At 36.7% G+C, this 12,110-nt stretch overlaps 1 protein-coding gene across 1 annotated transcript in view; it reads left to right on the top strand.

Annotated features, from left to right (window-relative positions):
- The window catches only part of LOC140466879 (protein PHTF2-like), a 108,173-nt gene that overhangs the window by 51,613 nt on the left and 44,450 nt on the right, over positions 1-12,110 (top strand). Inside the window, exons 4-6 of the mRNA XM_072562650.1 lie at positions 5,307-5,376; positions 9,716-9,874; positions 11,405-11,570. Coding sequence (XP_072418751.1) covers positions 5,307-5,376; positions 9,716-9,874; positions 11,405-11,570 — 395 coding nt within the window. The remainder of the gene's footprint in view (positions 1-5,306; positions 5,377-9,715; positions 9,875-11,404; positions 11,571-12,110) is intronic.

The raw sequence follows: 12,110 nt of genomic DNA, 5'->3' as shown, positions 1-12,110 counted from the left end.
TTTTTTTTTAATGTTGAAATGTAAAATATCCTTCCAGTGCTCATTTCCCAATCCAACCCCCCACACTCCCATTCACTATCCTTCCCACCTGTTCCCACTCCCACAACCAATGACATCCTTCTGTATCCAGGAATGATTCTGTACCCATCCATGGCTCTTTGTAGCCTGGGTGCCAATTCATACCAAACTTCCCACAAATCATGTTGCACTTACTATGGCAACTCTTTTTGATCTTTCATGAACAGATCTTAGGTTCCTTAGAAAGAAATGATAAAATAATATTCCATAAAATAATGTTGGAAGTGTCTATTGCAGACATCATAGTATTAAAATAAGTACAACTCATTCAAAAAATCCCAATTGCTATATTTACACTCCTTCAGCTTTGTAAAATCTATATAACAACAAATGTTTTATTCAAGTGTACCATCATTTGTAACCATAAGCATTGAAATTGATGATCCCTCTTCACAGAATCTGTAAACACTTGCAATTGTCAATCAAACCATGAAATGCCAGGGGCCCTACTCTGATAGTGGATTATTGTGAAATTAGATGTAATCTAATAAGGAAAATCCTAAATTTATGTTTGCTGTTTCATTGTATCTTCTTTTCATGTTGGAATATTTTCTTTTCAAATAATTGAAGGGCAGGCCTTTTAAATGCGTTGAGAGCCTTACAGTTCCCTTTGATAGGTGGTTTTGATAGATCATCTCAACATTCTTGACATATCCACTTGTCAGTTGATTTCGACAACTTTGATACTCTTGACCGGTCTGTTGGCAGTTCATGAATACACTTTAATATACATTCATGTTTGCTTTTAACAATTCCAAATTTGTTCCCCAAATGTGTCCTAGGAAAAGATGAAGCCTCACCCCCCCAAAGCCTGCCTAGGAAAATTTTGGATATTGGCATATCATTACTGGTAATAGGGATATCTTAATACTTCTAATTAACATAATCACAAATGCGAGGTGAAATACTTTCCATATTTTCCAGTTCAGTAATGTAAACAACTAATTTTGTGTTACAAAATATTTTAAACATTGCACTTTTTCATTGCACTCATAAGTATAAACTTATAGATATTAAAAACTATTCCTTTACTTTGTTCAGGTGCATTTTTACTTGATTTGTAATTGAGACTTTAACGCCTAGCAACATTCATGCAATCAATTGCTCAGTAATTATTTTCACTGATATGGAAGTTGCCCTACTGATCTTTATTTTTTCGGCCGGTTAAAAAGAGTGGTGCAATGGATTTCTGTATTGATAGAATATTTAAGGACTCAGTGGTCTGTGAAACATCTGAGATGAATGGCTAATGTAGTTGATCAAACTTTAGATGTAAATAAATGTGTTTACATTATCTACAGCTTTATTGCTATGCCAGATAGTTGTACTTTACTTGTATTGACCATTTCATTCCCCATGTATTATCCCTGTGTTCCATTATCTTTGTTTAATTTTGATATCATTTTGTTTCATTACTAAGTTATCATCTTAGACATTGATTTATTTGTCCTCCTTTCTAATGTTATTTATACTCTTTGCAGTTTATTAAATTGGTAAGTTTCAGAGGAAGTCATTTTGTGCTTGGATACTGCTATGACCACTTATGTAAATAGATTCTGGCCTTGGTGTTTTTTTGTAATTTTTGAATATTTACTACCTAATTCAAAGATATTCTTCTGTGCACCATCGGTGTGAAAATGATGAATTCATTTATCAAGTAAATAGTTTTACTATTTTGCAGCCCAAAGCACATGGATAACTACTAAAAGCATGGATATAAATTATACTACAGAACATTGCTGCACTTTCAGTGTGCACTTCACCACATGTATAGAGCTAATGTCTGTGTTATATTAATAAATTAGTTTTGAAGATAGCACATTCATTTACACTAATGAGGTGCTGAGTGCTATAGAATGTTTGGAAGATCTGTGGTGTTAGCTCCCATGTCATCACATCCTCCAATATAAACCTGAAGGTTATTGGCTTTTGAGATAAGACTCATAAAGTTCTCGCTTTTTTTGGTAAAGCAAGTCTGCAAGTGCTCTGTATAAGTCTAGTGACTCTCTGCAGGGCTGCTCTCTATAGGTGGTTCTCCAAAATCTCCCTTTTATTTTTCTTTAATCGGCACATAGATTGAGTAAATCAAATTCATAACAATACTGTAAAGAAGAAATTCTTGGACTGTATATGGGATATTGTTTTTGGATCAATACATTGAGGAACCAAATGGAGAATAGGCCATCCTAAACTGGGTATCGTGAATATGAGAAAGCAATAGTTGGCAGTTCAGCTATATGAGGCACCTTGGGGAAGAGTGATCACATAATATGACAAAATTCTTCATTTAAAATGGAGAGTGATGCAATTGATTCTGAGACTAGGGTCAGAATCTACATAAGGGAAACTGATGGTATGAGGCTATGATAAATTGGGGAATGTTACTTAAAGGGATGGCGGTGATTAGGCAATGGTATACAAGAGTGCATGAATGAACTGCAAAAATTGTTGATTTCTGTCTGGCACAAAAATAAAAACAGGAAAAGTAGCCTGACTATGGTTAACAAGGGAAATTAGAGATAGTGTCAGTGTCAGATCCAAGGAAGGGTCATACAAATTGACTAAAAGAAAATGCTGTAGACCTGAAGATTGGGACCATAGTCATAGAGGCGTAATACATAGAAACAGACCCTTCGGTCCAACTCATCCATGCCAACTAGACATCTTATGCTGCTAGCACTTGGCTCATATTCCTCTAAATCCTTCCTATTCATGTACCCATCAAGATGCCTTTTAATGTTGTAATTGTACCAGCCTCCACCACTTCCTCTGGCAGCTCATTCCATACATGCTGCACCCACTGTGTGAAAAAGTTGTCCCTTTTATATCTTCTCCTCTCACCCTAACCCTATTCCCTCTAGTTCTGGACCCCCCCATCATCCCCGCCCCCCCAAACCAGGGAAAAGACCTTGTCTATTTATCCTACCTATGCCCCTTGTGATTTTCTAAACCTCAATAAGGTAACCCCTCAGCCTCTGATGCTCCAGGGAAAAAAGCCCCAGCCTGTTCATTCTCTCCCTATAACTCAAATTCTCTAACCCTGCCACCATCCTTGTAAATCTTTTCTGAACCCTTCCAAGTTTCACAGCATCTTTTCGATAGGAAGGAGACCAGAATTGCACGCAATATTCCAAAAGTGGCCTAACCAAAGTCCTGTACAGTCGCAACATGACCTCCCAACTTCTATACTCAATGCTCTGACCAATAAAGGAAAGCATACCAAATGCCGCCTTCATTATCCTATCTACCTTTTCAAGGAGCTATGAACCTGCACTCCAGGGTCTCTTTGTTCAGCAACATTCCCCAGGACCTTACCATTAAGTGTATAAGTTTTGCTCTGATTTCCTTTTCCAAAATGCAGCACCTCGCATTTATCTAAATTAAACTCCATCTGCCACTCCTCAGTCCGTTGGCCTATCTGATCAAGATCGCATTGTACTCTGAGGTAACCTTCGCTGTCCACTACACTACCAATTTTGGTGTCAACTGTACTCTTCTATTTTCACATCCAAATCATTTATATAATTAACGAAAAGTAGTGGACCCAGAACCGATCCTTGTCACACACCACTGGTCACAGGCCTCTAGCCGGGAAAGCAATCCTCCACCACCACCTTCTTCTACCTTCGAGCCAGTTCTGTATCCAAATGGCTAGTTCTTCCTGTATTCCATGAAATCTAGCCTTGCTAACCAGTCTCCCATGGGGAACCTTTTCGAATACCTTACTGAAGTCTATATAGCTCATGTCTACCACCCTGCCCTCACTAATCCTCTTCATTACTACTTCGAAAAAGTCAGTCAACTTAGTAAGACGTGATTTCCCATGTTTAAAGTCATGTTGACTTTATCAGTCCTTGCCTTTCCAAATGCATGGAATGCTGAGGGACAGAACTTACCTCCAACAACTTGGCCACCACTGACATCAGGCTCACCTGTCTATAGTTCCCTGTTTTTTCCTTACCACCTTTCTTAAATATTGGCACCATGCTAGCCAACCTTCAGTCTTCCAGCACCTCACCTGTGACTATCGATGATGCAAATATCTCAGCAAGGGGCCTAGCAATCACCCCAAAATACTAGAGGAAGCGGCCCTAGAAATAGTAAATATAATGGTTTTCATCCTTCTGGATTCGATAGACTCTAGAGCAGTTTCTATGGAATGCAAGTAGCTGATGAAATCCCGTTGTTTAAAAAAAGGTAGTCAGCATAGACTTACAAGAGAAATCATATTTGACAAATCTATTGGAATTTTTAAAATATGTATCTAGTAGAGTTGATAAGGGGGAGTTTGTGGATATGATTTACTTGAACTTTCAAAATACTTTTGATAAGATCCTACGTAAAAGATGAATATCTAAAATTAAAGCGTATTAGATTCTGGGTAGTGTACTAACGTGGATAGAGAACTGGTTTGCTGACAGGCAACAAAGTTTAGGAATAAATGGGTAACAGGCAGTGACTAGTGAGTTATCGCAGGGATCAATACTTTGACCCACTTATTCACATTTGTGTCCCATGCTAACACCTGGGACCCCAAATTTGTTTCCAACCCATTCTGCCCTTTCAGCCTTACAAGTTTATCCTAGTTCCCAAAGCTTTAAGATAATATGGAACTTGGTCAGATTGTTTCTGAACATTTTTAATGTCTGTAAGATCAATCAGATTGTACATGCTTTGCCACTCCTCGAGTCAATGAGCTTCGTCAGGTAGGATTGATGTTGAATTGCGCTGTTGAAGGTAAATTTTACATCTGATTTTTAAAAATATTTTAAATGGGATTGAAGTAAAATTAAAACTGATAGATGTAGAAGGATTATTTCTAACAATAACTAGATATGTAAATAAGTAGTTTTCCAATCAAGGTAAACAGTAGTCACATCCTAGACAGAGAGTTTAAAATCGGACAAATTTATTTTCATAATTCTGCTACTCAACAAATAATCTTTCCCCACCGCATTCTAGCCCACTCCAAATAAGTACAAAGCACTTGACAATTGTCGTGCGCTGTGCTTATAATATGTTGAAAAAGTAACACAATTAATTCAGTAATATTTAACACATTGAGAATGAATTTTGCATGCATGAAGTTTGGCCGGTTAAGATGATAATAGGTTCTGCACCGACTGTTTTTGTTTCTGATTGCACTTGTTAACATTGTGATATTCTCATATTGCAGGTTAAAGCTGGGCATATTTGTTTATAAGACTTGTATTGTTTCTTTACCATAGGGTATGAAGAACAAACCAAAGAAAACTGGTCATGTAAAGCCAGACCTCATAGATGTTGATCTTGTAAGGGGTAAATATCTCTTTTGGTTTTAGGAAATTTGACACTTCATAAAATATACATCTTGGCACCATGCAGAAGTTAGATATGAAATTGTATCTGATACTGTGTTCGTTTACAGATATAAAGTTGCATTCCAGAATCCTGCCAAACTCTAGGCATTAATCACAACAAAAAACCCCAGGGCTCAAGGGAACACCAAATATAATAATTATATTTATTAATTGAATCTTGAGACTTGTATTTCTGTGCATCTGGCAGACAAAGTTTAAAAATTAAAATACTCTAATACAAAGAATGCAAGAAGCCAACAAGCAAATGACGTGTTAGCTTTTATTGTAAGGAAATTGGAGTTCAAGAATAAAGAAGACTTGCTACACTCTAATGAGGCTTTGGTGAGACCATGCTTGGAATACTGTGCAGTCACTTCTGCTCTTATTTCTTATGATCTCGTGAGAATCTTTTCAGTTTTTGATGTGAATAACATTTATTTCGAAAATACACAAAATACAGGGCATATCTTAGTGAGGTTAATCTTTAAAAAAAACAAAAAATTGCACTTAAAATAGAAGAAATTGATTTGACTCTGAAAATCTGGAAGTAAATTTGCGATATTCCCAAACATGTGCAAATGAATAAAATTTGCTTTTAAGATTCATTGGTGTGACCAATTTAGTAGGCAATGATTATTTTGGATAAAAGTTTGAGGAGCTTTGGATGTTTTCTAATTATAAGGATAATTTGGATGCTCTTTTAATATTGCTATCTTTCAAACTGTTTAATTGGCTTCGTATACAGAATGCAAGTGTACCTGGGTGCACATGAGAAGGTGACTCCATGCCCCTGATAAAATATCTTAAAAACAGTTTTTTTGAATGCAGAGTGACCATTATTGATCACTTATTCTCTTATCTCAGAAATGAGTCACTTGTTGCTGGTAAAGCATATAATACTGTGGACTAAAGTGGGGGGAAAAGATATTAACTGACTGGCAGATTAGTTTTCTGGTCAAGCTTTTGGCACAAACTTCTGTCATTTCAGCATTGATAAATTATGCAAAGTTTTTAGGAATTTTTAGGATGAGAAATTCCTGCTATTTTGCAGAATTCTCATTTCAAGTCTAGAGTCATACAGCATAGAAACAAACCCTTTGGTCCAACCAGTCCTCACCAACCGTATTCCCAAACAAAATTGGTCCCACCTGCTTGTGCTTGGTCCTTACACCTACAAATCTCTGTCATTAACAAGGCTTGGGAGCAGGCTTATGGTGAGGCAGGAGTGTGTGCATTGTTGCGAATTATGTAATGAGTCTGTGGGAGGAGGGAGAGGGAGCAGCAGAGTCAGTGTCTTGGTGGGGTTTGGTAAACAAAGGGTTAAGAGTTGGAGGAGGGGTTTCTGAGTGAATAGGGTATGGCTATTTGTGGAGAATGGGGAGGATGAGTTGGTGTATGTGGGAGAGTAGTTGTGAGCAGAGGCTGTTGAATGAATGATAGAGTTCAAGGATTGGGACTAGAACATGGAACAATACAGCGCAGTGCAGGCACTTCGGACCTCGATGTTGCGCTGACCTGTGAACTAGTCTTCAGCCCATGCCCCTACACAATCCCATTATCATCCATGTGCTTATTCCAGGATTGTTTAAATGTCCCTCATGTGGCTGAATTAACTACATTGGCAGGCAGGGTATTCCACACCCTTACCACGCTCTGAGTAAAGAACCTTCCTCTGACACATGTCTTAAATCCATCACCCCTCAATTTGTAGCTATGCCCCCTTGTACAAGCTGACATCATCATCGTAGGAAAAAGACTTGTGCTGTCTACCCTATCTAATCCTCTGATCATGTATCAAATCCCCTCTTAGTCTTCTTCTCTTCAATGAGAACAGACCCAAGTGTCTCAGCCTTCCTTCCAAACCAGGCAACATCCTGGTAAATCTGCTAAATCTACTCTGCACCTTTTCCAATGCTTCCACATCCTTCATGTAATAGGGCAACCAATTATAATCTTTAATTAAAATTATATGTTAATCTGTGTGCAACTTTTAATATATTGAATGATGGTATGCTTTTTTGTTGATGGTGACTAGGTGCATGGTTTATTTCGAGAGCTTTTTAAAAATATAATCTGTCATGGGATGTGTGCAGTGTTAGCAAAACCTAACTGCCCTTGAGAAGTTTTGGTGAGTTAAAATGAGGTCATGTTGGAAAATAGTCTGCAAAGCACTTTCATAATTCTTTGATACATTTTACATGTAAATCATCCAGCAAGAACATGTCCATACTGAAAGTAGGACATCTTTCTGGATTATATGTGTTAACTGCTGAAATACTGAGGTCACACTTTGTGATTTAATACAAATGTTTTGGACCCCAGTATTATAGTGGTAGAAGGTAAACAAGGGAAAACTAATGTTTCTACCTGCTTGAATCCCAATAATTCCACACAAGTGGCCTAGAAGCATTTACATTCACTGCAAATCGTAAAAAGTGCTATAACTATGTGATTCTTTATCAGATCTATTGTTTTCAGAGAGCACTTTCAGACCCTTTTTTTGTTTTTGGCCACAATTATTCCTGACCTTTTAAAACGTCTTTCTTTAATTATAAAATATAAGATAGGAATAATTTCCTTAAATGTTTACACATTAATAATTAGCAGTGAACATTTAATAAGATCATAAGGTCTCTATTAACTTTTAAGGTATGCATTATACAAAGAAAATATCTCAAATGTAGTAGTGTGATGGTAATGTCACTAGACTAATAATCTAGGGTCCAGGACATCAGCCACTCAATTCGAGGGCAGTAAGGGTTAGGCGATACATGCTGCCCTAGCCAGAAAAGTCCGCATCCCATGAATGAAATTAAAGAGTTAAATTATTCCTTCTGTATTTGAACAATCTAACTTTTTTGATTAGTTGTGCCCATTTACAAGCATTACTGGTGGACTCCTACATTAGTTGGATGTGTACATTAGATGAAATTTTATTTTACTCCAAGTATTCATCCTATTTTCAACATCCCACTTTCAGCCATTGTTCTTATTACGTCAGCTGCTCATTCTGGAATGAAAAGTGACTTTGTGGTATCATATGCCTTGTGATTTTTCCTTCAGTTTTGCTGGGTCCTCTTTTAGCCTGAGTAAAACACTGAAGAGAAATTTTCAGAAAATGCTGGTGTTACATTACCCACATCTGCAGAAAATGGATTCTAGGAATAACTTTAAAATTTGTCATTCTAGATCAAACTGCTGGGTCACTGGATTGTCTTAAATTGAAGGTACCATAATTTAAAATTTTAATTCTAATTTTATTTTGGGCTTTTTCCCTGCTGTTATCAATTAATTTTGTGTTTCCCTTTGCTGTGGAACTATCAGTCTTGCTTGATTTCTTAGAATGGTGGATTTCCTATGAGAAATCTTGTATCACTGTAGCTTGTGCTTCTTGTATCCCCTTTGTTTTGAAGAGGAGAAAGAAGGACAACCGACATTGTTCCCATTGCTGGCAGTGTCTCCAGAAGTTTGTTTGACAAAGGAGACTATCACTGAATTATGTCATGATGTGGAAGTGGACTTACACTACAAATATGTTTCAGTCAGTTCGTCACCAGTTGGCAATTGTATCACAAATACGTTGTTGTCAGAATAAGGAGTCGAATCTTATTTCCCATCGGTAACTAGCAGCAGTAAGACCATGCTTGTAAATTTTGAGATCAGAATTCTCAAAGGAGTGTAGGTTGCATCAGCGCCACTGTCTATTTCAAGAGCAAAATTTTTACTCTGCAAGTAACTTACAACAGCATCTCATTATACGTATGAACGTCATCCTGTCTAGGAACTGCTCCAACACTGACACTTCTAATGTCCCAACAGTCTGATTCAGAAAGATGAGTTTTGAACTTACTTCTAGGAAATCTATTCTATTCTTTGCAAATGTGGCTCATGTAACACCTGTACATCATCCAAAAACGCAATTTAAGCACTTTGTAAAATATGATCGATTCATGCATCAGAATAATAGTGCAAGATCACTGACACATTTATGCATGAATCTGAAATGCACCTTCATCAGGGGATGTACTGCAGCCTGTCTTGATGGGCAGTTATGGTTATGTGCTGCATTTCTTGCAAAGAGTCATTGTTATTGAGATCCTGGAAGTGGAAAGCTCCCACAGCAACAAGGAGGATCATCAAGATAAGCAACTCATTGCTAGTTACAAGAAACTTTCTTGGCTTCTGAGGTAATGCAGTGAATTGTCATAGATGTATGAAAAATGTTTAAGTAATTATACAAAATGTTTTTCTTTTGCCTAATAATTTAGAAAGATTCCATTTCTCTTTTGAACCCATAGGATCTGCTTTTGCTAAAGCAAAGCCTGAAAGTCCATGGACTTCATTAACTAGAAAAGGAATTGTGAGAGTTGTGTTTTTTCCATTCTTCTTCAGATGGTGGATACAAGTGACCTCAAAATTTATCTTTTCATGGCTACTTATTTTATACCTCCTTCAAGGTGAGAATTAACTTTCACTTTATGACCAGTGAATATGAGGGAACCTTTTGGTAAGGTTAAAATCATTCAGTATAACCCAGTATTAAAACAAAGCTTTATATTCAAAATTGGTTTGACACTTTTTTTTCCTTGACATTAGCAGCATTTCAAATCCATATAAAGTAAATGCTGAACTTTAAATGATGATTATTTGCCATGTTAAAAGTAAGTTGATTAAATTTGGGATATTTATGCATATCATCATATAACAAATACAGAAATAGAAATTCTTTATGAACGCTTGCTGTCCTTCAAAAATATAAATCTACAAGGTCTGACCAAGAACTTGCTTAAGACAGGCTATATTTCTAATGTTATATTTGGCCTGTTTGCTTAGTAGCATTAGATTTCTTGTATTGCATCAACAGATTTTGCTTCAATTCCCTTGTTACAGTCGCAAGTCCAGCACTTCTAATTTTCTCCTGTCTGTATTAAAAATCAATTTTCAATTGAAGGACTGTTATTTTCTCACTGGCACACAGCCATTCAATGACAGCATTCCCATTTAATTTTCATTATTCTGTTTACTAAATTTGTTATACATATACCATCTGGTAGTGCGTCGCATATCCACCCCGCCCATAGTAGAAACATTCTTATAACCTCTTCCTTTAAAATTGTGACCATGATCTTAAATTCAGAAAGATTTAGTCTGCCATGCCTGCGTCCTCGTTACTGACTCACTGACTGATGAAACAGTTCTTTCCAGTGCATCTGATTTAAACCTTTTACCATTTTGAAAATTTCTGTCATAGTGCTCACTTAACAGTTTTACGAAGAAAATTATTTAGAATGTAACTAAATGTTCTTTAAAAATGCATGAATGCAACATTCAGTATGTCAGCTTTACCAATAAAGTCACAAAGTTATCTAAATGGGATTGAGATACACCTTGACCGTAGTCTAATTGAATTTTGGGAACAGGCTACATAAACTGAATAGTCTACTGTTTTGTGATGTTGGGAGTGATGTTGATATTTATACAAACAGATGTGAATTGTAATTTAAAAATCCAGTTTCTTTAACAATTTATAATGGCTCTGAAACCTTGCAAACCAGAAGTTAAAATTTTATGACTAAACAGTTGGTCCTTTTTTTATTCTCATCGTAGTTGGTGGAAAGCTGAAATAGAAACAGTGCTGGATATATGTAGCTGGTCTGTCAGCAACAATGGAGAGAGAAACAGAGTTAGTGTTTCAGGTCAATGACTTATTTTATCAGATAAAAAAATTCTGTCAGGTCTCTGGTTTCAGTGAAAGAATCTAGTTTTCATCCCTCTTATAGGTCAGCTAACTTTCTATTCAGAGTGCCATGTTCCCTTGTTATATCATGTGCCTTTTTTCTTTAAGGGTCAGATGAAGTCATGAATTTGAAATGTTAACTCTACAAGTCTCTTGCAATGTATTTATTAGAATAAAGTGAGTACAGGTTAGAGATTGTACATTTGAATTAAAGTTCTCCAAAATATTCTCTCTGACTCTTTGTTTACAGTTATAACAATAGTGTTGTTCTGCACAGCTGAAGTTACACACAGTGTACCATACACTGAAGTATTTGGACCTATCTGGTTGATGTTATTGCTTGGGACAGTTCATTGCCAGATTGTATCAACACACACTCCCAAACCTGCACCAAGTAGTGGAGGCAAAAGAAGAAGGTATCATTTATTTTCAGAATGTTATTTACTTTAATTACTTTTAACTAATGCATGTTTTACATTTAATGTGCTAGTCCTAATACCATGCAGAGACTGGTATGGTGTTAATAGTTGATTTTGTTTATTTGCACTTGACTGTTGGTAGGACAGAAAACATTTGGCGTACATTGGAACCAGAACCTACTTAATCACTAATTATTTTTAAAGGTACAAGTTATTAGAATTGAGATAGGCCAGGACAAGATTGTGTGTTTCATCACCTGACATGAAAGCGAGCAACCTGGTTAATGACAAGAATGTTTCTCAAATTTCAGATGCTCTGTTGTGGCACATCAAAGTAAGTCTAGAGCTAGACGGCATAGGCTTAGGGTGAGAGGGGAAAGATTTAAAAGGGACCAAAGGAGCAACTTTTTCACACAATGGGTGATGTGTGTATGGAATGAGTTGTCAGAGGAAGTGGTGGAGGCTGGTACAATTACAACATTTAAAAGGCACCTGGATGGGTGTATGAATAGCAAGGGTTTAAAGGGCAAAATGCTG

This window comes from Chiloscyllium punctatum, chromosome 44 (assembly GCF_047496795.1).
Source record: "Chiloscyllium punctatum isolate Juve2018m chromosome 44, sChiPun1.3, whole genome shotgun sequence".
NCBI lineage: Eukaryota > Metazoa > Chordata > Chondrichthyes > Orectolobiformes > Hemiscylliidae > Chiloscyllium > Chiloscyllium punctatum.
This window is presented reverse-complemented; position numbering and strand designations above follow the sequence as displayed.